The sequence below is a fragment of the Arvicola amphibius genome, chromosome 1 (genome assembly GCF_903992535.2).
Source record: "Arvicola amphibius chromosome 1, mArvAmp1.2, whole genome shotgun sequence".
Classification (NCBI taxonomy): Eukaryota; Metazoa; Chordata; class Mammalia; order Rodentia; family Cricetidae; genus Arvicola; species Arvicola amphibius.
In genome coordinates, this window is record NC_052047.1 from 49,337,619 (window position 1) to 49,364,194 (window position 26,576).

Sequence of the window (26,576 nt, forward strand, 5' to 3'; positions counted from 1 at the left end):
CTTAGATCAGCTGGGAATTGAACTCAAAAAAGTTTGCTCAACAATTTGAGTCTCTCTTTTCATCTCCCATGCAATAGTAGTGCATGACTTTGACACTGCACTCTCACTCTCTGCTGCTCGTATGTTATTATATCCCGGTATTATGGAAGCCTTTAAAGGATGAGTGGTTAAATTACCTGATTGCTCCTTTTCTTGTTCTGTAACTCTGATCCTTATCCAGATGGGTTTCATCCACTCATTATTTCCAGTGATGCTACCCTGCTGAAGTTAAGAAATGTTGATTTACAGATCTAGATTAAGTGATCTACCCTGGGGTCCAGAACTCTGTTTCTGTTTCTTAAGGCACCAGTTATTCAGAAAAGAAGTGGGTATCTTTGAGATGTCTAGAAAATCTGCGTTTGTGCAAAGTTACCTTTTTTGAGGATAGAATGATTAATGTCAGCTTTTATATGTGGAAAGTAGGAACACATGAAGGCAAGGTAAAGAACATTCTAGCAGAACAACCAATCATATCCACTATGAGTAAAGATGGATTATGATGGAACATGAGCTAGCAAAACAAGTGAGAAGAATTTTAAAAATCATCCTCTTTTACTATGTGGAGGATTGCTCTGTTTCTTTGAATATAGCTTCCTGGACATTTTGGTTTGATTTGTTGTTAAAAATATAGATTTGCCTGCGATATGAAGATAGATTAGAATAGCCCAAATTAGCTCCCCTTTCCTATAAATTCTCCCATAAAGTTTCAGTAAAGAATGTGGGGAGCCATACTTTATCAAATATATTTAGCTTAATATCCAACTCTGCCTCTTATTAGGCACATGATTTTTAGACTAATAGTAGTGTTAAATAGATAGTTTAAATGAAATAATGCATATATACTAATTAATTTAGCATTAGAAACATGGGAAGCATTCAGTAAAATCAGTTGCTATAGCTATAGCTGCCAGCTCCAGACCTTCACAAGATCAAGTCAGCCAGCATTACTGAATGGGTAAGGTAGGGACTCACAATGTTCCTCTCCTAGCTGAGTTCTGTTGCCAGTTGATGACTATAGTTGGGTTTTTTGGGGGTGTGACCCTTGGTAGATTGCCCATACTTTGTTGGGTAGCTTTACATCTATGTCCACATGGACTGGAATCAATGGATCATTAAAAGTAAACAAGAAGAGGTCATGAAGTTGGGAAAGGGACTTAGCAGAGAGCTAGATGAGTTGTAGGAAAGGGGTTGGGAGTGGACGTCATCAAAATGCATTGCTTGCAGACACAAAATTCGAAAAGGATAAATAAAAATAGGTTTAAAAGTAAACTGTTCTTTTTGATATTTTAAATTAAAATAATACCTATCTAAGAGAACTATAATACTAAATGGACAGAAAAAAATAGCTGTAAAATAATGATCAGTATCTTATAATTACTTTTAGGAACAGATTATTTGCTATTTTGGTTTAATCCAAGAGGATTGAGAAATCCTAAATGTTTGTGTTTCCAAGTTCACATAGCCCTCCCTCACTTTTCTTCCCCCTTCCCTCCCTCCCTTCCTTCCTAATCCTGAGGCACAAAATGATTCAGTCGCATGGTTAATGCAGTGGCATTGTTTCCTCTGTTCATTATAGGCTAAATAACTCACTGGAATTGTTGCTTTCTATAACATACAAGTATTTACAACCTGCGACATAAGTGTATAACACACATGAGACTTACATTCACTGTTGGTTCTTACAGTGACTGTGCTAATGTCCACTGTTGACAGAACACCTATTTAAATCCCAGGTTAAGATGAATGCAAACCCACTGCTCAGAGAAGACCTGGTTATGTAGTGACACAAGGAATTCTGGCCCTGATGGAGTGGGTTTTTTGCTTCTTCTCTTTTGGTCACCTGGGATTCCCAACTGGGTGGCTCATAAGTTTATATGGCATGACTTTCTTTTCATACAACCATTCTGTTTCTTCTGACATGTTTGCAAATTGGCTGCTCGGGGATGCGTTCCAGTGTCCTCCCCACAAACGAGGTGGATATGGATTACTCTCTGTCTTTAAAAGGGCTCATCTAAATCTCTTCTTTTATCATCCATGGGCATTGCATTTATTCCTATGGGTTCAGAGTCCATGGGACAAATTCGAAATACAGATTCAAATACAAAAAGAAGTAACCCCTCTGTGTTCCTAGTTCTTCATATTTCCTTCTTTCCCACCAAGAATATATTGGCTGCTTGCCTGGGCTCTCATCTGGTCTGTGTGAGACGAATGCAAACTAATTCTAAATCATAGTCTACGATAAACATTATTAAGAAGATAAATATGCTGGGGGTGGGAGGAGGTAGAAATTACAGAGAAAACTAAAAACAAAAGAAAAATGAAATGTCACAGTATATTCTGGGTGTTCTGAAAAGTTCTTATTCATTTAAATTAGCCATCTCCAATGTGCCAACTGTCTTTTTTTTTCTGTGCTAAAACCCATAGCCTCCCACATGCTAGTCAAACTCTCTACCCCTCAGCTGTACTCCCAGCTTCATATGCCAAGTATCCAATTAATAATCAAATAGCCCTTTCAGAGACGTTGTTTTAGATAGCTTATGAGCAAGGAAAATCAGTTAAGATACACACTGAGCTATAGAGATGGGTGCCAAAAGAATAATAGGCCAGGGAAGGTGGCTAGACTGTGTCTAGAATCATTGCGGAGGCTTCATTGAGAGGGGGTATTTGAGTGAATGAAAGGAAAGGGAGCAGAACCTGTGGCCACCTGGCAGAAGAGCCTTGTAGAATAGGAAACATCAAATGCCAAGGTCTTAGGAGAGAATGACTGGTGCTTTGTGGACCAGATGGCAAGAATTCGGGCAGGTAAGTTGTGACATTGATGGGTGACATGATATTTATTAACTTAGAAAAGGATAACAATGTGCCCCATTTAACCTGTGATAGTGTGGGCCAACCCTGCATAGCTGATCATAATAATTTGGATAATAAATCATCTGGTGAACACCTAGCTAGCATGTTACTCTTTGGATTTTGGCTTTTATTTTTGGAGATATGAGAGGGCATGAGTGGGAACCAGCAGGGAGAGGGGTGAGCCATGATGGACTTTTTTATTGGGGTTGTTTAGGCTTCTGTGTGGCATGAAACACAGAGGTGGGGGGTTAAAAGGATGGTCATTCTAGATCATGCGATGCAGCCAGATTTGAGTTGCTCCACTTGAGGCTGTGCAGCTGCTAGCGGTGGGAACGGAAGCATCTGTTCTCTTAGCCGGCTGTCTGGTGTCCTTGCACTTTTTGCAATGATGTTTCTCTTCATTTACAACCAAGGTCAAAAAGAATGCCTTGCTGACTCTTCTTGAGTCCATTGAGCTTTCTGCTCAGTGCTACCCCTCAGTTCCTTATTCCTCCTACTGTGAGAAATAGAAATACAATATCACTTTTTCTGTTTCTCCTCTGTAATAGCTCATTTTACCCACACCAACCATTCTATTGATCCCTCCAGTGTCTACACATTGGTTCCTACGGCAGCTTCAGAATAATGAATTCCACATGTTCTGTACATACTTATTAACTCATGAATATTATGATATAAGTTAATAAGTTAGAATGGAGTCTAAGTACAGATGTGAATATGAATTTTATGCCTGCTTAAATAGGGCCATATGTATTCATGGGAATTAAATGGATTCCTACAGATCTAAATATATCCATGCAGAAAAAATATCTTCAGATTTTCCTGTGTTTTATTTCCACTTGAATTTTGTTTCATCTTTGTAAGAATTATCCCTAGTTCTTGATCATTGCTTTCCTTGGTTAAAATGAATAACCGAAGCAGAAAATATTAAGTATTGATTATATACTGTTATCTAGTCAACAAGGACAGACTGAGACTGATATATATATATATATATATATATATATATATATATATATACATATATACACATATTTATATGTGTGTGTGACTTAATACTGTTTAAAATATGTACTTGTTATATATACTTATGGGTTCTAAGAGGAATATTATAAACGTATAACATTTCAAATGATCTGTGTGTCTGTGGTGAAGTGCTCCAATAATGAATTTAAAATTGTATTATTTTTTTGGCTCCCAAATTTTAGCAACTTTAGCATTCAGCAGAAGTTGTTGGTCCTAATGATAAATGGCAATAAGCAAACTCTTGGTGTCTCTATGAAAATTGAAAACACACTGAAGTGTTTTCTAATGTATGCTAGAAGTTAAGGAGATCTTTTCGAGTTACTGTCTGCTCCTTACGTATGCTTGTGGGCTTTTTAATGTCATGTTTTCTTCTGCCTGTATTCCATATGGTAGATAAAAGCTAGTGGAATATTTTTGGGAACTCTCTTTACAGAATGGGGAAAGGTCGAGGAGCCCCCCGAAGTGGGCTATGTGGAGACCTTACCTGTCTCTTGTTGACTGTAGGAGAAAGGAGGCAGAACAGCTTTTGGTGCCCCTGCTTTGAGAAGCAAGAAATACCACAATGGATTGTGACAGGTACAGGGAAAGAAGAAAGAGTGCAAAAGAGCTTTTTAAAGATATTCAAAACGGCTCACCCTGCCTTCCTCAAAAGCCCAAACCTCTCAGAGCTCACATTGGCACTAAAGAGAGAAACAGCATCTACCCTGACTACAGTCATTCAAAGAAAAAATGAAAACCAGCTTGATTTCAGGGCCTTAGTCTAGATTGCTAACTTTTAATTTCATTTCAAAACAACAACAGCAGCCAAATCTTATTATTTTCTTTACTTTGAATGAATCTTTTTCCAAATCTTTGAATGCTATTATGATTCAAATCTAAAATTCACACATGTAGACATGTTTGTTGTTGTTGGCCAGTTTATACCCAGAGAACCGAAGAACTTTGTGCATGGAGATTAAGGCAAGGGTACCTGTGATCAACTGGATTTCTCACTTGAACTTTCAAATCCATCTTAAAAGTCACTTCTTATTTAGTTATTTGAACTCTTGGTAGGATGTGGCAGAACAAATAATCCAAAATAGTGGATAATCCAAAAATGTCATTTATATTTGGCTTTGGAATACACTACCAGATGTTACTCTCGCAGATTTCCCTTCCTAATTAGGCCTCACTTAAAGGAGAAGTTAATTTCGTCTTCATTAGCTGTTTCCAAATCAGCAGGATAGGGCAAGGAAGAGGCCTAGGGCATGCTGGGTACTTGGGGAAAGCTGGCCCAGAGTGGAAAGTCAGTGGTAGATTGTGCACATGGAAGAAAATTCAAATGTGGGTAATCAACATGATGGGCATGGGCACTGCAAATACATCTTGAAGATTCTCGAGTTGCATTGACGCTTTTGTTTGTCATAAATTCAGAGGAATAAACAAAAATTCAGGGAGTGGAGGTATGGGTGGAGGGGAGGGGAGGGAAGGGGGAGGAGGAGGAGAGGAGATGGCAATTTTTAATAAAAAATAAATAAACTGGAAAAAAATTCCATAACAGGAATGAGGCAGAAAACCCGAAACTTTGCACAGGAAAATAGAGACACTGTAAGGTTAAGTGACCTCTCACAGAGTTTGATCTCTGAGTCAACAGTTCCTAAGAAACTGAAATTGATTAGTGAGCAATAAGAAGACCCCCCTGTTTCCTTCTTATTGATGATTTGAATAATGAGGAAGCTAGAATTCTCATGGCCTAATTCACATTAAGAGAGCTAGGATAATGAAGCTGTGATTAAATGGCTATTAAACTATTTTTATCAAACAGAGATCAAGCGAGTGTGAGAATGTGGGGATGCAGAGTGTAATTGCAATGCTACAAGATGCAGAAAAAATTACTATCATGAGTAGGGCATGGTCTTTCCATAATAGGCTGCATTTAGAAACCTTCGGGAATGCCACATGCGGTTCTCCTCTGGGTTTCTCCCTCCAGGTGTCCCTTAGCAACCCAGTCCTTCATTGTCTCCCTGATTGAGTGGATTTATTTGCTCTCTAGGGCATGTGGCTGGATAAGCTGACTTTGCTGTGTGCCCAACCACCATGTTTTCTTTATCAGTTGAAAGGTCCATTTTGCTCTTATGAGGAAAGCAAGACAGTCCAGTTCAGGCCTGGAGTCTGGGATTTTAATCTTCAGGTGACTTTGGGAACCCACAGGAACATGGTCTACCTTCTTTAGTTGTGCTATTTGGATGATATCACACCCAGTGCACAAGCCATTTCAGGACACTGAAGTCTCAAAGAGAAGCAGTGAGACTCCAGATTCTGTTGACTGTTCAGAACCATTAGTTATTAACGATGAGGCGCATGGCTTCGGAATTGCCACAGGTTCCAGATTTGGGGCTGTCAGTACAGAAGCCAGTGTATCATCTGTCACAGAAAATTCTTTACACCCGGAGTGAGGTTTTGTTGCTGTGCCTCCTTTCTTCCTGGAGAGCCCTTGGAGAGTGGAGTTTTACAGATGCACAGACCTTTATTTAGGTCAGAAGACTAGCAGCAGAATTGGACCATGTAAGGAGAAGCCAGGGTTGAAGCTGCCCACTGGACATGCCCTTGAGGGCTGCAGAGCAGCTCCGGAGGTGCCTGTTGACCTGGGCTTTCCTATCTCTCTTCAGCTGCAAGGAATCGAATGGAGCTGCTGGTCTCCACACACCTTGTGGTGATCAGCCCTTTCATTCTGGATTCTTTACTTCTCAACCTGTTAGAGCTGTGCTTCTCAACCTTCCTAATGCTGTGACCTTTTATTACAATGTCTCATGTTGTGGTGACCCCCAACCATAGAATTATTTTCTTGCTCTTTCATAACCATACTTTTGCTACTGTTACGAGTCATAACATAAATGTCTGCTATGCAGGATATGTGTTCCAGATCCCCAAAGGGGTCACGACCCACAGGTTGAGAACTACTGTTTTAAATAGTGCCATGAGATGCTCTATCTTGCAATATTGTTCTTTCAAATGACTGGAGAGGGGCGCAAAGACCAAGGCTGTGAAAGTGTCCTTCCCCTTCAGTGTCAACTGGCTCACTCATGTGCTTCCATTCTTTGTCACATGTGAACAGACATGTATTCGTAGTCTTCTGTGCTTCATCCATAGCGACTCTGATTTATTTGCTCTGTAAATTGGAACCAGAGGAATAACGGAAAGTGACATTAATTGTTTAACAGAGTCCTCTTTGTCATATCTGTTGTCTTCTCTGTGAAGATGACTTTTGAAACTCACACAAAACTAATTGAAATTGCCACAGTGAGGGACAGCAGCCACTCAATTTTACACATAGGAATAATGGTTGATCTTTGGCACAGAGGTATATCATTAGGTTCCCATAATTAATGAAACAAAAAAAATAGAGTTTGAAATTATAACACCCATTCTTCCAAAATTCAGAACAAACATTACAAAATAAATGGTCACGGAGCACCTGAACATACAGGAATAGTAAACACACCCAATAACCATTTTTAATTGACGGTGTAAAAACCCTGGTCTTATTTGTATGTACTAGTTGGATAGCAGTAGCCTCCTCACCCAAGTGTCTCAACCATGCATGCATTTACTATAGCAACATCCCATTCCAGAAGCCCTCCGTTCCTACTGTGCTTTCAAGGAAGGAGAGTTTCAAAAGTTGGTGGGTTGATAAGATCTTGTAAATTAATTATGACATTATCAGGCTCCAATATTTCTGCCACTGTGTGCATATACATTCGTTTAGGCTTATTAAAGGAATGGGTGAAAACTAGTTAATTTAAGTGTTCTTTGTCATTTTGACTTGATTGGAATTACCAGAGTTTGTTTACCCAATGGATAGAGCTGAGGCGCTATTGTATTCCGTGATTGAAAGCAAATAGCAGCTTGTAGTCAGGCTGGAAAGCCAAATACAAAATTTAAATCAGGGTAAACAAAATTACTCATTTATTGGTAAACACTCTTAACAATTTTTCTTGAGTTCTTTTATGACTTCAGTGAATTGAACCTTTTTGAAAATGAGATAGGTATTTATGAAAAGTGTTCAATTTAATGAAATTGTGCACATATATTTGGGTATGTGTATGTATTTGAGAGGTCCTCAAAGATTATTTTATGAGAATTATAGTCATTTATAGTAATGCAGATCTCATTAATTTGATAAGATTTACAGTGGCATATTTTATTTAAATATATTTTTATTGAGAAAAGTTTGATGACTTACATTTAATTTTGGTTTATTTTTGGCATGTGGTGGTAGTTAGAATTTAGGAGTACCAAAAATTGAGTCATTAGAAATTTTGGATACTGGATTATTGTATAAATCAGAAAATGGAAAATATTTTACTATTTCTCTTATTGGGAGTATATGGAAGGACACAGAAGCATTGGGAACTGAGGGTTGGTTGGTTTGTTGTTGTGCAGTTTAGATTGTGAGGAATGTTCAGTTGATGGAAGTAAGTGTCCTTTGAAAGGGATTGATTGCAAGCTTCTGCTTGAGTTTCTCTTCTTCATTAGAACTTAAAACTCAAGCCATTTGTCACTCTGCAATGTGCCCAAAATACATAGTGTCTATAGCCTCAAACCCCGGGACAGTAGGAACATGCCATATGCAAGTGTTAAAGAGTTTTTTAAATGCCCACAGAGAATAAAATGATCTTTCTGGCCTCTTGATCCTAAAACAAACAAACAAATAAACAAACAAAAGCCAAGCCTGTAGTTTGACTCCTAGATAAAGTGTGACCAGTAATGAGGGAAAACATTTTTTTTCACGTGAAAATAGAATGTCTACATGATAAGGCCCTGCCTAATTTCTCTAGTAATACAATTTGATTTTCTGATTAGCTGTCTTTTTCTGTGATTCTTGTAATTTTGTCAGGTCAATTAACCGAAGTTCAATGCTAGTGAGAACAGAAGGGTGGGTATTGCCAGCTTTATTAGATGTCAGCAGCTTAGGTGCATTTTGTAATAGAATTTTGTGGAATAATTTAGCCATATTGTTAATGTCATAGCATACAGAACTTGACAAAAAGAAAAAGAAAAAGAACGTTGGAAGCAGGTCAAATTGGATAAACAATGTAGAATTCTAAAAGAAAGAATAAAAATGATGTGCACAGTCTCTATGGGTGCCAATAAATGCTGTCAATGAATTATTCTGACTAGCCAGGAAGTATATATTCCACATGCCCAGCGCTGGGGTTGATTGATTACATGCATAGACAAGAACTTACTATTATATTAACAGTTATAGACATTACAGTTTTTATACAGAGAACCAAGACTAATATTATCCTTTATATAATTTGTTCATATCATTCATAGACTGTTTACCTTTCGACTAAAGGGAAGAGTTCGATCTTTTTTCTTTCCATGTTTAGTACTTACCATGACATTGTCAAGATGAAGGCAAACAATAATATCCATGGAAGGCCCAGGACAAGATTAGTTTTGTGTGAGCATCAATGAAAATGAGTTTAGGCAGGACAGAAGGTTGGAATACATCACAGAAGCAAAGCCCCTACTAGAAACCATACTATGCTGAAGTTATATCTTCGGCACCAGAGATGAGTTTAGTTAAGATACATTGCAAAGGGAGGTTTCCCCTTAACAACTGATTTCATAATAAGGAGCCCAGGCATTTCAGAGCACAAACCAAAAGAACTGATAGTCAAACTAAAGGAGTTAAGAAAAAGAGTAGTAGTTTTGCTATGAAAGGTCCCAAGTTTGGTTTTGGAGACAAGAGAGCCATTATATGGTACAAGTATCCACTGGGCAGAGATTTATGACTTAAGTTGGGAGGGATGTCAGGGAGAGAAATAAATGATTTTGGAGTGAGCAGTGATGAGATTATAATTGAAATCACAAAAGTGTGTAGATTCCCTTTGCGTAGTTCAAGTTTCTGACGGTGTTCAAGGAAAACGTTGTCTAAATATTTGGGGTGGCATAGGCCTGAGATTTCTTATGTGAGAGGCAGGAGACGTAAAGATGTGAAAAAGACTGTGAACACAACAGAAAATGCAGGAGTACGAAGGACTGATCTAGCAGATTGCTGAACCAGACAGCTCCAAGATCAGTAAATGCATTTGGTAATCACATGATTTAGACTGAAAACGATTTAGGAGTTTGTGGAAGGCATAATCTTTGTGTTCTGGCATGGGCATTGAGAATTTCACATACAGTTTCCTCACGCACCCGGACACGTTCAGCCTATGCTGATTAATCATGGTGCCTGCCTCCTCATGTCACCTCACTCATGTCTTCTGTATTTTTTTGTTCACTGCTTCTGCAGAAGATAGATGAAGAGAATGAGGCAAACTTGCTAGCAGTTCTCACTGAGACACTGGACAGTCTCCCTGTGGATGAAGACGGATTGCCCTCATTTGATGCCCTGACAGATGGAGGCGTGACCACGGACAACGAGGCCAGTCCTTCCTCCATGCCTGACGGCACCCCTCCACCTCAGGAGGCAGAAGAGCCGTCTCTAGTAAGAACCCTTCCTACTGTTTAAACAGTGCTCAGAGTTGCCACTGACCAGTGCATGGCTGTGTAGGAATAATCAGCTTTGGATTTTTAATTCAGACTCAAGTGAAAAGAAATTTACCAGTCAGCCTAGATTTTCCAGTTCTGTAATTCCCTACTAAAAGAGTTGCTAAGGCGTTTCTTACGTGGCATAATGGAAGTTGTTTATGACAACAATCTTTTACTCTTATTGTATGTGTGCTCGTTTCTCTAAGAATTATTCAAGTTCATGATAAAAGCCTTAAGAGAAGAGAGAGATCTAGAAAAGACTAAACATTTACCCGTGGTTTTTAAAACCTTATCATATCAAAATGACTGAATGTTTTTTAATTTAAAATTTAAGATGGATATGCCATTGTATTTTATGATTTTTAAAAACCTCTTTATTTCTACGAATTTTAAATTAAAATATAATTTTATCAATTTTCCCCTTCTCTATCATTTTTCCATTCTCTCCTTGGTACCTCCCTATTAACCCTCCCATGATCCCCACTCTCAAATTAATAGCCCCTTTTTCTTTAATTATTATTGTTACACACACATATATGCACATATATGTGCACATAAGTGTTCACATATGCAAATCTAACCTGCCAGGTCTATTTTTGTTGTTTATATATATGGCTTCAACATATGCAAAAATTTTGGTGGTTGCATAGTATTTGTTTGTATGGAGATGCTTTGATTTATTAGGCAATCTAGTACCAGTGAGATGTTTAGTTTTTTTCTTTCCATGTTTTTGCTGTTACAGATTATATAATAATGTTTACATTTCTTTGCATATGATCCTAAAAATAGAATTGCAAGTCAGGCAGTATGCTGTAGCTTAAGACTTTAGATCAGCATTTCTTAAGAAGATGGAAAAATAATAGCTTATCTGCAGCCCAAGTTACTGAAATTTGTGGTAGGCAATGGAGAATAAATTCATTGGCCATGAGGAGTGACGTTTCTTTTCAACAAAATGCTTGACCAGAATTTTATTAGTTCTGAGTGCCATTTGCCTCCCCATCTATGATAGCCATTTGTCATCCGCTATAAATCTCATGGCAGAGCAGTGTTGTTTAAATTATGGAATGCCATTGTTCTAACATTAATAACATACTCTGGCATGCTATTTGGAGGTTGATTCTGTCAAATCGTTAAGTCTGAAGGAACTCTTACATGAACATATGGAGATCTGCTTGTTTCCTCTTTGTAGTCTAAGACTTCTGCTCTTCAGGAAAATGTTACATGTGTAAATCACTCCCCACTCACTATGCCCACCACGTGTTACTGGCTCTACTGTCTAGTATCCTAATTCCTCAGCAAGGATTTGCATCTATACAGTTTGTTCAGTTGGGCAGTGTCATGGAGGTAAAGGCATCCTGCATGGGCAGGATGCAAGGGCAGGGAAACTTTTGAGAGTTAGTTGTGAAATAAGTGCTAAACCCAGGCATTGTAGTGCATACGGATGACCCAGCTGCTTAGGAAGCTGAGGGAGGAGTGGGTCTTTGCATAAGGAGGCTCTGAGTCAAAAAGCAAAGACGCAAGCCCCAATGGTAAATGCTTGTCTTGTGCTGTTACCCACATGTAGGCTGTTGAACAGCACCCAGTTTACAAAGCCTTTCTTTTCTCACACCAGTGCTAGCCACTGCTCTAATCCACATATTTTAATTCATCAGCTTATATATTTAGTTATGAAATATGGTTCAGAAATGTTTTTATTGATTATCATGTGAATTTGATGGAAGAAAAGGAGAAAGATTTAGTATCTAACCTCTGCCCCCAAAGCGTTTAGTGGGCAAGGGAGCCTTCTTTATCCCAGATGGTTTTGCTTTCGGAATCGTTTTAGGGAAGATTGCATCATTATTCTACACAAAAAGTCATTTAAAAATTGAGGATAACGATGCCAAGTTTCAAATAAATGGTAAGGGAATATTTTCCTAGGTAGCACTGTAATGGTAAAATCTTTTCTTACTTTTAATAAAGTTGTTTCTTTTACCATTCTTGTGCTAAAGTGTGGTATAGTTAAAGAGACATTCAGTTACTTTTCGTCAACTTTCAGATACCAATCTGAAGTTTAGAAGATGTGTAATGTTTCCTGCTTTCCCTTCTCTGGCATGTCTAGCTTAAGAAGCTCTTACTGGCACCAGCCAATACTCAGCTCTGCTACAATGAATGCAGCGGTCTTAGCACTCAGAACCATGCGAACCATAACCACAGGATCAGAACAAGCCCTGCAGTTGTTAAGGTGCGTGGGCAAATCTTTTAAAACAGAGGAAAAGCAAGGGGGTGGGGATGGCACAAATCTGTGTAATGAAGGGACATAAAGTTTGTATGTGTCCATTCAGCCAGGATCCGGCAGCTGCCCCTAGAGGGAAGCAGATCAGAAGTGTGTCTTGTCTCCAAACACTGGTGCTTGGGGGAAAGTAGGAAGAGTTCCCTTAGGCATTGTTTTTCTGATGATCGGAATGTGTAATTCCTTTCCCACTTGATTAATGCATGCAGTGGTCTATACAACAGCACGATTTACTGGTAGGCTGGTAGTTGTGGTCTGTGGACAGCTTTAAGATGCAGGATGGCTGTTTTGCCAGCTGTTTAACCTGAGAAAGATGGTTTCGAATTCCCTGCAAAAGATCCGTCTCTGCCATTAATTGGAGAAAATGCTGGCAATGACATAATTCAGTTAGCGGGCTGTATTAAACAATGTTTGTCTTGCTATTCGCTGTGAGCGAAAGCGGAGCGTTAAGGGGTACTTAAGAGAGTTGTGAATAGTGGGCCTCAGCAATCAGCGGTAAATTAAGGTTTAAAGCAGCTTTCTTTTTTTTTTCTTTCTTCTCAGTAAAGGCGCTGTAGGGTCTTGTTAGTTACATGTTGCTGAGTAGGAACATCGGGATGTAGGAGAAATGAAATAAAAAGCTGCATAAATGGCATTTAGGAATTTTAAATGTAATTTTCTTCCTTGTTCTGCAAACAATTATTCACAGATCATAGATCCAGTACACTTAGACTGAGCACTTCACCGAAAATCTCATCTCTTCAGAAAACCTATATCCATTCTGCTAAGGTTCACTTCACTAATTTTAGCTTTCTTTATGCCTTGTTTTTAAGACCGAGAATTCATGGGGCAATAAAGCAAAGAGCATTTGTCAACAGCAAAAGCCACAAAGACGTCCCTGCTCAGAGCTTCTCAAGTATCTGACCACAAGCGATGACCCTCCTCACACCAAACCCACAGAGAACAGGAACAGCAGCAGAGACAAATGCGCCTCCAAAAAGAAGTCCCATACACAACCGCAGTTGCAACATGCTCAAGGTAATGCCAGATCAGCAACAACCAGCAGCCAGCAGGGGCGCTGACTGCCCCTGGGAAGCCTGAGCAAGTGGACCCCGTGCTTCCTCCCATCTGTGTCTGTCTGGGACAAAAGCGGTGGGGGAGTGGGCTGGGATCTTTCCTGGACACAGCTTGAATGTATCGTATTTGGCAGATAGACAGCGTGAGTAATACACTCTGAAGACACCTGCATTGTTAAGCTAGGTGGAGGGGGGCCGCAGGGATTACAACACCTTTGAGGTTTATACGCATCTGGATTACTGAGATCATTGACGGTTATGTTCGGTTGCTTGCCAATTCTTCGCAGGGCTCTTTAATTTTCCCTTTCCAGTCATGGAAAAAATGAGGCGCTGGAGATTTCTTCTATCTACCTTGGGAAGCAGTAAACAGCATTTACGCAGTCTTTCTGATTAAGTACATTCTTGGTTTACTTTTGAAGACCACCTGCTATGCTCACAGATTTTAACTTTGCATGTAAGGACTTGGAAATTCCTGATTTCCTCCACCCTTCTTATTTTAAAAATACTACCTAGATTAAACAAAACATCTGGGTGATCTTTATTCATTTCATATGTAGCCAGGAGGCTGATGCCTGCCAGGCAGATTCAGATGATTTGGGGAAAATCTCTCTTGGCCGAGAAACAGTTTCCTCTTTCAACTCTCCCCCTTCCAATTGTGGGAGTCCAGAATGCAGAAAGAGAGTTTTTCTGAAAGTAATCGTTGCTTTAAAAATGCCAACTTCTGCTTCCTACCTGGATTCCTGTCCTAGACACAGGCATGTTCTGTAGTAGCTAGAAACATCCCAACTTTGTGTTTCTGGCTCCCTAAGTTACAGCTGCACGGTGGTAGTCCCTGTTTGGTTTGAGCCAGGATCCTTTCATGTAACAGGTTCGCTGCTTATTGTTGTTGTTGCTGCTGATTTTAATAAACATTTCTTTCTCGGGGTTTGTCATCCCTCTGTCTTCCTACCTTAGAAGACTCTTAGGAATTTTCCTGTTTGAAGTTGGCTCTCCATTAGCGTTTTGTTGCTGCTGTTTGTTTGCTTTTGTTTTTGTTCTCTTTGCTGTATCGCACTTGCTATCAACCTGTGTCTGTCACTCTGTGAAGATGAATTTAACTACACACGCCCGATTTCCTTCCAGCTCCCTCGGCCAGGATTGGCCCTGATCCCAAGCTCTATCATTGTTGTGTTGGTTTTGTTTTATCAGGGGGACTGATGATGTTGATGACCTAGGAATAGGAGCTCGCTGAGCTTGGTGTAGTGAGTGAGTGAAGAATCCATTGGGTTCCTCCTGACCAGCTCCAAGCCATACGTTCATCTGGTGTGGAACTGAAAGTCTCTGGCTCTTTGAAATCCTGTGTTAAGGAATCTGGCCAATTAGCCTATAGTTTAAAGTTCTCTCATTGTCTCCTGTTTCTCTCTCTCTCTCTCTCTCTCTCTCTCTCTCTCTCTCTCTCTCTCTCTCTCCTTCTCCCCCGCCCCCCTTGTATTTTCTCTCTGGAGTTTGAGACTTTCTTAAAGTTCATTTACCTTTAAATATTACCATAAACTTTTACAAACCATGGCATTGACAATTAAATAGTTCCCAGAAAAATTGATTCTCTGAGGGGGACCAGGTATTTGAAGAATTTTTTTTTTAAATTATAGATCTGTGATAAGGTCTAAAATGTTCATCCCAGAACAAAGCCAGCTGAATCAAAAGAAAAAGAAATTTTATAGTTATTAGAAGCCTTGGGAAATAACCCCTAGCCTATGATTAATAACCAATAGGTGCTTACCCTCTAAGATTGTTTAAGTTTTTCAAATTAAAAAGTTGAAGTCTTCTGAACAGTCAGAGACTATTTTGAGGACAGGTAGGTGACTTTCTTCCTGCGCTGGTATGTTCCTGACTGGGCTTTTGTTCTGCTCTTCCTTACATGCTGGCACTATGCACTTTTTGCGTCCTTAGAATAATTGCCTCGTCTACGGTGTGTGCTCGGGTCTCATTCTTTCATTCACTCACACATGTCTTTATTCAAATATAGCATCGACATGAAGGGATACTGTAAGGGCCCTAGCAGCCTGTGGTGAAGCAGTCCTTGAACAGCACCGGTGAAATTCCCTACAAATGAAATCAATGGTGCTTGTGAGAGAGTACCCGTGAGTCCACGTGCAGTCACAAGTTCAAGTCTGAGAGTGGCTGGAGGACTGCAGCCTGCATAGGCCTCTCCTTTTCTGCTTGATTCTGCTGGTGTTCAGCATGGCTGGGGCCAGTTCTTTCCCTCTGTTGTTCTTGGGATTCCCTGTATCTAACTATCTGAATTTTGGAAACATTTGCATGAGAGTTTAACATGGCCCATGGTAGATCCCCGTTTCTGATTTTAAATGTGCACTTATTGTGTGATTTATCTCACTGTTCCTAATCGGGTAGTATTGTCTTTAGAACCTGCATAAATTATCCTGGCTATTAGCAAAATACCATAAAAGTGAGTAAAATTTGTTCATAAATTTATTCTTTGTGAAAGGCTGATTAAATTAGGCATACTCAAAAATTAATGTACAATCAGCTCATCTAGCGGTATATATGTAAAAGCCAATTAATCAATGTACCTAATTTGTAGAAGACAGCATGAGCTTCATATTTCTGGATGCACTTCGGATAGATGATATACTTACTACTCAATTGTTTCAAAACTAAATTCTAATCTACAAATTAAATCTGTAAATACTATTTTCACATAAAGTACCTTATTCCAGACTAATTTAGGCATAAATAATATTTTTACATTTCAAAGAACCCTAATTATTAGGGTTGGTTAACTTCTTTTAAAGTGTATTGAATTCAATTCCTTTTGATAATAAGAGGAAGGGAACATCCTTGTGTCCAACTCTGCCAAGATTTGGTTTTATGGCCCTGTAGGCATTGTTTAGCATCTCTGTGTCTTAGAGTTTTCAACCATAAAGAAACTCTTCCAGAGACAATTTTTGTTTCAACTCTATGATCTTCATCATACATGGTTATATATTATACAATAGTTACCTATTGACTTTCTGAACGCAATTAGCAAAAAAATGGACAAAATCTTACACACAGCCATAGCTGTAGATAAACATATATATACATAATGTATTTGTCATCATTTATTCTCTTCTTCCCACTCAACACACAAGACTGACATAGAAAAGTAGTTGACGTATTAGAGCAAGAAGATTCCTATTCTTGCATTTCTTGTTGAGAAAAGACACCAAAGGAAGTAAGATTCTGTGATACTCAGGACAGAAAGGACTAGTGAGCATAGAAGAATGTCTGTTGATATTTTAGCTGATAAATGTGATGCCTTCACGTGTCTATCGGATTTGGGATGCAAACTCCATTGAAGCCACTCGGGCCAAAGTCCGCAATTTGTCATCATCTCTCCATGATGGTTATTGCTCGAGTCTTAGTCTCAGAAATTTCCTATTCTCAGGGCTAGATATAAAACTATGCATTTTAGGCGTAAAACCAACTGAATATTCATAACGATCTGTCACCTCATAGTTACTCTGCTATTTCCTAGTGTAAACAAGCCGTGTACTGATTTCAAATTAAAAACAGAAAACAATATTTCTCTTTCATGATATGATGCAAATTTCGTGTCCTTAATGAGATGGTGCATTTGTGGGAAAATTCTCTGTTTGTATGTGTTTCCTAATGGTATTGTTCTGATTCAAATGGTGTTTGGAATTTGCTGTAGCATAATGGGCAGAATGGACTGGAGTCTGTCTTTCAGCCAACATTCAGGGTTCCCTTACTTGATTCCTACAGTTGCTTTGTTGTTTCCTACTTGAGTATAGCAGAAAGTTGATCTGAAAAAGACTCAATATTTTATAATTAGTTTCTTCTTCTTTCCTTTAGCCAAACCAACAACTTTATCTCTTCCTCTGACCCCAGAGTCACCAAAGTAAGTATTAAGAAATGCAACCATTTTCAGAAAGGGAAGGGGGTTCTAATACATTTGGCTACAGCAACTCCATTTCAGTTTGTTTTTATAAATGTGCCATATCTTCCAGTGACCCCAAGGGTTCCCCATTTGAGAACAAGACTATTGAGCGAACCTTAAGTGTGGAACTCTCTGGAACTGCAGGTAAGCTTTTATTTCAGTTGGAACTTCTCTCTGTGAAATCCATATTCGATGATAGGCTATATTTTCACTTACATAGAGGACAAGTGGAACTGGATAAAAAGTCATCTGCAAAGCGTCTTCAGTTGCTTACTTCAAAAAAAAAAAAAAAAAAAAAAAACCAGAAACCCCCAAGCCCCCAAAACCTTAAACTGAAAAGTGTGTTAAAGAGATGGTTTCACTCGTTTTCAGGAGTAGCCCAGCCCCTGTGACACGTGATTTTGTTCTGGATTCTCAAAGAACACTACTTCAGGTTAAGACACCTAGACATTAGGAGGAGGAGGAGGAGGAAGAGGAGGAGGAGAACTGAATATTTTCTCCAGTTTCTTTTTTAGTAACAATATTTGTATCAATTCTTTTGAGAATTTTATACAATGCATTTTGAACTTAACATCTTTGATCACCCACCCAATAACTGTGATTGACATCTAAGTGGTTTTAATCAAGTCCACAGTGACCAAATGAGGAGAGCGGTATTTTTTGATGAAAAAAAAATAAGTTAGTGATATTAAATAATGTGTGAAATGTCACCAAGATGGAAAACAGAGGTAACCCTTAAATTCAAATTTATCGTCAGTACTTCATGTATAAGATTTTCTTACTCTTTGACATACTTAGGAGTATAATGCTATCATATACATATCTATCTACTATTTATCTGTCATTCATATATATGTATTAAAATATATTCATATACATCATTCCTATATATATATCTTTCGAGGAAAGGAGAAAAATGAAAATATGCCTTTTTAGCAAGCCACAATGTGTGTGTATGTATGTGTGTGTGCATATATATAAATATATATTCTTTGTTTCTTTGTCTCCATCATTTGAGCATTTGAGACTTCTGAACTGCTCTAGTTAGTCCATGTGCTACATGGAAACAAAGGAGCTTTAAACCTTGGACTAACTGAAGAGTCCCTAGGCAAGTTTTTGAGTTGGTCATAAATGGTGCTTTAGGTTGTAAATGGAGGATCTTGGCGTCCACCAGAGAGTAAGTCTTAGGATGTCTAAACCAGAAAGGCCTTGGCTCTGGCCATTACTGATAAGGATAAAGGGACAGTGCGTTAGACAAGATGCTTTCAACCAGAACTGTGGTGCCTACACGCACCATGGTCATTGTCGTTAAGTTTAATTTCACACTTTGAGTTTGGTAAATTACCTTCTTATCAAAGGTCTACTGCATGATTGCATGGTTTGGTCAAGCAGCAGAGTAGTTAATATCATGGCACATAGTGTGTGTATGCAGATGACATATATATATATATGTATATGCACACACATATATAAACAGGTTTACATATACATGCATACATTCATGCATATATTCACTGGTAAGCATATGCATAACTTTGTTTCTTTTTGTAATAAATGTTTTTAGTTTTTAAAATTATGTTTATATGTCTGTAAGTGTGGATTTGTGCACATGAGTGCAGATGTCCAAGGAATATGGAAGAGAACATTGGATCCACTTGGAGCTGGAGTTACAGGTAGTTGAAAGCTACCAGACTTGGGTTCTGGGAATGCAACTCAGGTCTCCTGGGAGCAGAACATTCTCTTAAACAGTTGAACCATCTCTAGTTTTTATCTTGATGTCTTAAGTAAATTATACTTATATGCTTTAATGGGAAGAACTGTTGTATGCACATATTATCTGTATGAGAGGCCTTCTTATTTGACCAGCAAAGACAAATAGTTGGTGAGTTTCTTTGAAAAAAACTGATATGACATTCTTCATTTAACTTTTGCTTGGAACATACAAATGTACATTCAAATACCATACTTTTGTTAGGAGACAGCAGGCATGGCATTGAGCTTCAGTGTGCTCATCAGGAATTCATTCATCTTTTCTCTCATAAATCACACTAATGAAATGTCATGAGGCTCTCCAAATTTTATTTCATGTTTATTTGAGGAATGATAATCTGAGTGCATTTTTTTCTGGATTTTTTGTGATATTCTCAGTGCTTTGCAATAACACACACACAAACACACATACACACAACACACACTAATTTGACAGTATCTATTCTAGAAATTTACATTAATTGTGTCTTTTAATAGAAACAAATGGTCATACTCACATTCCATTCTTTTATATAAAACTTTATCATCTTATTTAATAACAGTCCATGGGCCAATGAACACTAGCAGGTTTTAGAAGATACAGCACTGTGCAGCTCGATAGCGTACAGTTGAAAGTGATCTATTAATTGAGAGTGGGCAGAACTTGTGCAGTTAGGCACTCTGTTTTAAAAATGAGCAAGATAGCTTCTCTAGTTGTGTACCAATGCCTGACTTTAAAGAGATATTTGTTATGAGGATAACTAATATCAGGTTATTAGAAATGTCATAGACATAAGCCAGCTGAAAATTCCTCATAGTTCTAAAATTAAAATATTCATAGAATTGTTTTCCTTAGATAGATGCTTGTAACTGTAATCATTATGTATGTCAGGAAATGCTTATATAATTTTAGAGCCTAAGATTTCACCCAACATAAGCTATTTTTTGTACCATCTCAAATTCTATTATCAGGATATGGCAATACTGTATAATATTCATTTGAGTAGGTAAATAGAAACTTATTTGCTCAAATGCTTATTTTTAAATGTTTAGGTTGTTTATAATGTTACTATTTTCAAATAGCACTCTGGGAGAAATCTTTGTGCATAAATTTTAAAATCTGATTTTCTCAAAATAGATTCCTAATAGTTGTTATTGCCAAAAATAAGCATTTAAATATGTTAGGGCATTCTGATACATACATTGCTACATTGATTTGGAAAATGATATTTCTATTTATAGTCCCACTAGTGCTAAGGGGGACATCCATGCCTCATTACATCTAGGTCGATATTGGATGTCTTTATGCCAGGGTTTCTTCCTAATTTATAAATATGAACACATCACACCATTTATATTCATCCCACTAAAGATGTTATGGTATTATAAAATGTTTAGCTTTATATTCTTTTTTATTTATTTTTGTGGAGTTTTTTTAGATTTTATTTAGTTTTATATTTTTATTTGGTGGATGTTTTGCTTGTATGTATGCTTATGCACTACATGTGTACAGTGCCATCAGAGGCCAGAAGAGAGCACTGGATCCTTGGGACTGGAGTTACAAGCAATTGGCAGCCACTATGTGGGGTGCTAGAATTAGAACCTGGGTTTTCTGGAAAAGCGGCCAGTGTCCTTAATCTCTGAGTCGTCACTGCGGAGCTTATTTATCTATTCTTGTACTATTTGGGAGGAAGGAAAGTCCCTGCACATACTAGGCGAGCACTCCCTATCCCAGGTACTTAGTTTTAAATAAGCACCTTACAAGTTTGAGATTTTAGTAGCCTACTCTATGGAAAGGTAGGTGGAGATTATTTTGTAGATGCTAGACATCCTTAACATTTTATATAGTACATGTATTACTGTTAAGGACTTGATGCTTATATTATTAATTAAAATACTTCATTCTTTACATCACTGAAAGATCATTTGTACAATGGAAACAAATTTACCATAATTGCCTTTCCTTACTGCTCATTGTTGGTAATATGTCAGGCCTTGGTGAGACTATAGTCAGTATGAGACATAGAAACAATTCCATGTCTAGTGCTGAAAGCAGGATCTAGTAAAAGGAGGTATAATGTAAGTGTTCTCAAGTTTGAGATATGGTCTAACAGCTTATTGAGAAAAGAATGTTCATTGATAAGTGACACAAAATAAAAACAGCATATTATTTATAATATTTTGGCACCTTTAAGAAAGATGAGCCTAAAGGATGTTTTTTTACTTCGCTAAGTTTGATATCAGTAACTGTGTAGGGAAGCTGAGCTGGAAACCAAATTGCATTATACACTAGAGGGGATTGGGATGAAGAAATTAGGAGTTACATGGAGGGGCTGAAAGGCATGGGGGGTGCAGTCTTGTTGTTAATGTAAAGGAGGATATTGGGTAGAAGGAAGAATTTTATAGTGACAGCCACTATTGCAGGTACAGAAGGAATTCTATGAAGGGACTGATGCCCATCTTCTGTAGAATGCATTGCTTGATGGCCAACATTGCGCATCAGGGACCACAAAGGAGAAAGGGAATCACCAAACAACCACAGTGATACCCCATCTCTATTCAAGGAAGTGTTTTCACAGAAGATTTAGAATGTTGAAGACTTTTAAGGGTTGGAAGGAGTGTCAAAGCAATTCTATTACTCTAGGTGATCCATGGAAGCAGACTGAAGGGAATTGGGCTTTTAGTGGGCAGAGCTGATTTAGCAAGTCTTAAGAAAGGAAAGTATTCGCATTGGAGCTGGAAATGGGGTGGAAGGAGAGAATCAAGAAGGCAAAGAGATGGTCCGAAGGCAGTGTGCTTGGCAAAGGCATGATATCAGCAAGAGACCACAAGAAGAGACCCATACTTCTTCCTCTTTATCTTTTGATTGCTAAGACTATTTTGCATCCTTGGTTATTCTTCACCTTTTAGGTTATATTCACAACTACTAAATGAGAATACTGTCTGACTCAAAGTAGCAGAATACAATAATTCCGGTGTTTAACCACTCGTGCCCTACAAAACATGGCAACTGCATCTAACACAATTTAAACTTAAGCACTTTATAAGCAACAAAGATAAAATTAAAAGTACACTATTAGGATCAAAGAGACAGCCTGTCTTAGTGAAGTTATATAAAACCCACGCCAATGTTAGACAAACTCAAGCTCGACTTAGTGCCAAAGTCTCTAGGAGTGTTTATGAGACTGAGCATGACCGAAAGTATAGCGTATAGGCCCTCGATCCCTATTAGCTTCTGCGGAGGCCAGTGCACCTTGCCACTCAAGTTGTCAAGTCTCAATTGTCTCTAACACTCTGGTTTCTCTGCTGCAGACTCTTTGGCAATCTCACCTATGATGTTTTCTCTTTTCTTCTATGGCACACACTAGCCTACTTCTACTTCTGCAAACACTGAATGAATACTGCTTTGGGTACATGTAGAGGGTCTAGAAAATAGAGGTGTAAGCCACAGATCTTTCAGAGTCTGTCAACAACTACTTCTACCACTGCCATCAACTCTGGTGGTTCTTCTCTGGCATTTAAAAATATATATAATTTTGACTCTCTGCCCATTCCATTATCTAAGAAAAAGCTATATGTTGACAGTCGCTTCCTGGTGAACTCTGGGTTCAAAGAAATCTGACCAAAGTGTAAATTCCTTTTCTGAATTTTAAAGATAGTAGTTGGCATCTGTTATGTTAAATAGTTTTCTTCCGTCTTGCCAAAGTGCCATCGATCGGTATTGGCTGCCAGAAGCAGTGTGTTGAGAGAGATTCTGTGGCCAAGTTTGTACTCAGTGGGAATGTCATGATCAATTAGTGATGTCTGCCACAGGTGCAGCAGGGGGTGAATGGAGTAGAAACAGCATCCACACAGTTGATTCGTTGATCTTTGATCTACATGCCTATTCTGTTTAGTGGAGACAGAGATGGTATCTGCAGCTTCTGTATGCATCCTCCTCCTGTCTTCTTTTACTTTCCTCTAAAAATTTGTTAGTGAATTTCTCCAGACATTCTAGAGGAAATGTAAAGACTCGACAGAATTCTAAGACCTCCAGAATAATGTGTGTGCCCCATCTGCAACATCTTTGGGAGGCAGGAGGAACGAGAGAGGGAGTTGGTTTTATTAGGTATTGCCAGCTGCTCTGACTTCCTTGTGATTGTCCTAAGCTAGCTTGTTGTGACTGATAAAGGAAAAAAAAAAAAAAAACTCTTCTCTTTTACAGGTGTAAAAACTAATTTGATTTCAAAATAGCTGTTGTTAGTAAAGCAGGAGGAGAGAAAAGAGAACACTCTTTTGGCAGAAGGCATTTAAATCTATTACATATGGAGATTTTTCAGACACTACCAACACATTTTTGTGTCTGAAATGGAAATGGCAAAGCAATGTCAGCTTAACAAGGTGATAGTCTGAAACACAAGGCATGAAGCAGCTTGGTTAGGGACCAAAATGACTGGTCCCAGCTTTTATGTATATGCTTAAATGTTTTCATTATCACGATAAACATGGTGAAAGTTATAAAGGAGATGCTTTATAACGGATGAAGAAAGAGAGCAGACCAGGATAATCAGCTGTCTTTTTACTCTGGGACCACTGGGTTCTGCCCACATTTCCCTCTGTTCACATATCCTTGGCTACACTGTTTTAAATGGAATGGACATGTGGCTAATTTAATTTATTATTTTCTTTCTTGGAGGATTTTATAAATGAGTACACTGTATCTGCATCATTTCCACCCTCCCACAACTCCTCCCCAAACCTTCCCCTCTCAATTTCAAGTCCTCTCCTTCTGTAGTTAATGTCATCATATAGTATATACACACACACACACACACACACACACACACTACAAGTAGTGTTGCCCTTATTTAGGGCTAACCAGTTAGGATTGAAGTCTCATCCCTGAGAAATTAAGAAAAGAAAGAATGAGGAAGAGGAGGAGGAGAAGGAGGAGGGGGAGGAGGAGGAGGAGGGGGAGGAGGGGGGAGGAGGAAGGGGAGGAGAGGGAGGAGGGGGGAGGAGGAAGGGGAGGAGGGGGAGGAGGGGGAGGAGGAAGGGGAGGAGAGGGAGGAGGGGGGAGGAGGAAGGGGAGGAGGGGGAGGAGGGGGAGGAGGGGGGAGAAGGAGAACAACACAACTGGCTCCACTTCCCTCAGCAGCCATTCACTGCCTGCTTTCAGGTCTTATGCAGATAGCCACATTGTTTAGAGTCCATGGATTCACACAGGCCATAGCCAGAAGACAGGAGCCTGCAACAATCAACCTGGTCTTCAGGCTCTTACTGTCTCTCTGCCTCTACTTTTATGATGATCCCCAAATCTGGGGATGACAGTTATAGAAGTCCTACTTGGGGTTTGGGCTCTCCATGGTTGCTTATCATCTGCATTTTGTGATGTCATTTCTTTTTAACGGAGGACTTTCGTTCGGTTTAAATAATCCGTTATTCAATGTGCATTTAGTGAACTTGCGATTAAAAGGAACACAATTAACAAATTAATTTCTAGTTTCTCCTATTTTGAATTTTTGGTTTAAAAGAAGAATCTTTACTTTTGAAGAACAAGCATTGACAGTGTATATGCTGCATGTTCTTTTGATAGCAATTTCTTCTGCATTTGATAAGCCTTGAGAAAAATAGACAAAAGCATAATATAAACAGTGGCAAGTAGTTTTACAGGAAAAGACCAAAATCTGCTACAGGAAATTTGGAAGCGGGCCAGTGAGATGGGTCAGTGACGAAACGCATGTGTTGCTAAGCTTGACAACTTGAGTTTGATCACTGCCATTCCTGTGGTGGAGGGTGAGAACCAGCTCCTCTGTGTTCTCTGACCTTCATCCTCTTGAGCCCCCACACACCTATCTGTGCATATACATAGACGTGCACTCACATGCACACACCCAGTTGCCACCGCACACATACATTAAAAATCTATACATGTAATTTTTAAAAGGAAAGTGTGAAGTGACTTTGGCAGGTTATTTAATCCATTCCTATTTAGGAAGCATCCATGAAAAAGAGACTTTGGGACCCAGTGCGCTTTTTGGCTACTCTGACTAGCAGGTGTGTTATCCTTTAGCTTCTATTTCCAGCCTCATTGATCTCGGAGGAGGTCTGCAGTACTCACTCTTTCCTCTGTTTGCTTTCCTGGAAATGATACTGTCCCATTGTGTATTTAAGCCAAGGATAACAAAGTAACTTCCCACCCCATCTCAGCTTCCCGCTTCAGCAGTGATTAACTGCAATTCCAGGTTCACAGCCTCAGGTCTGTGGGAAAGTGCCTACGGGACAATTAGTAATAACCTTGGCTTCGAATTACACAGGTAAAAATTGGAGTTTTTTTTTTTTTTTGAAAAGTTTTGAAACTTTTCTGCAAAATCAGTTTCATCCCTGATGAACAGGATGATATCCAAAGTAATTGGTGACGTCAGGCAGGGAATTCCCAGTCGGTGTGGAGGAATGCCTGCCTGAGAACCAGGGTAATGCATAGGAGGACTTACCGTGCCAAGTGTTAACACTTTAGTGGGCGGATTTTGTGGTGCACAAGTGACTCTTGGGAATGGATGGGAGATGGAGGACAGAAGAAGAACCAAGATCAGCCCAAAGCTGTTGCAGCAGTAGCTGCTGTCCCAGCGCACCAGCCTTCTCTTCGTTCTTCTGACAGGCCCTTCTACTTCTGACGTTCTGGGATACTTGAGGAAGACAAGATCTGCTTGTCTGCACTACCCCTCAGTGTTTTCTTTTCAGACCCTAAACTGTCACACAACCCAAGGAAAATCCTGTTAAGTTAACTCAGAAGTAAACTGTAGAGATGGCAGGACATTCAGAACGAGGTTATAAACTGTACACCAAAAAAAAAGGTAAGAAAAAAAATAGTCCTGCAGAATTTAGGTGGATACCGGGGCTCAAGAAACAGGGCAGGAGCTTCATTGTTTCTTAGAGTCATCCAATTTAAACAAACAAACTCCAAAGAGAGCTGCTCAAAGCAAACCACACTTCATGGCGCATAATGAAAGACAAAGCACAACAAAACTTGCCTCTGACTTTTTTTTCTTTAAATAAAAGGGCTGTTTCGAGCGGTGACTTGTAGAGTGTGTGCCACTTCTCCCAGATCGGCAGTGCAGAAGTGTGAGTGATGTAGAGGTACTTG

General features: G+C 39.0%; 1 protein-coding gene across 3 annotated transcripts in view; it reads left to right on the plus strand.

Moving 5' to 3' along the window:
* Positions 1 to 26,576, plus strand: part of Ppargc1a (PPARG coactivator 1 alpha) — a 102,620-nt gene that overhangs the window by 44,012 nt on the left and 32,032 nt on the right. For all 3 annotated transcript variants that reach the window (XR_005284681.1, XM_038323041.1, XM_038323053.1), the window contains exons 3-7: positions 10,202 to 10,396; positions 12,539 to 12,661; positions 13,522 to 13,726; positions 17,620 to 17,665; positions 17,775 to 17,848. Coding sequence is in view for 2 of the 3 variants with exons in the window: in XM_038323041.1 (XP_038178969.1) it covers positions 10,202 to 10,396; positions 12,539 to 12,661; positions 13,522 to 13,726; positions 17,620 to 17,665; positions 17,775 to 17,848 (643 nt within the window). In the remaining variant the exon portion in view is untranslated. The remainder of the gene's footprint in view (positions 1 to 10,201; positions 10,397 to 12,538; positions 12,662 to 13,521; positions 13,727 to 17,619; positions 17,666 to 17,774; positions 17,849 to 26,576) is intronic.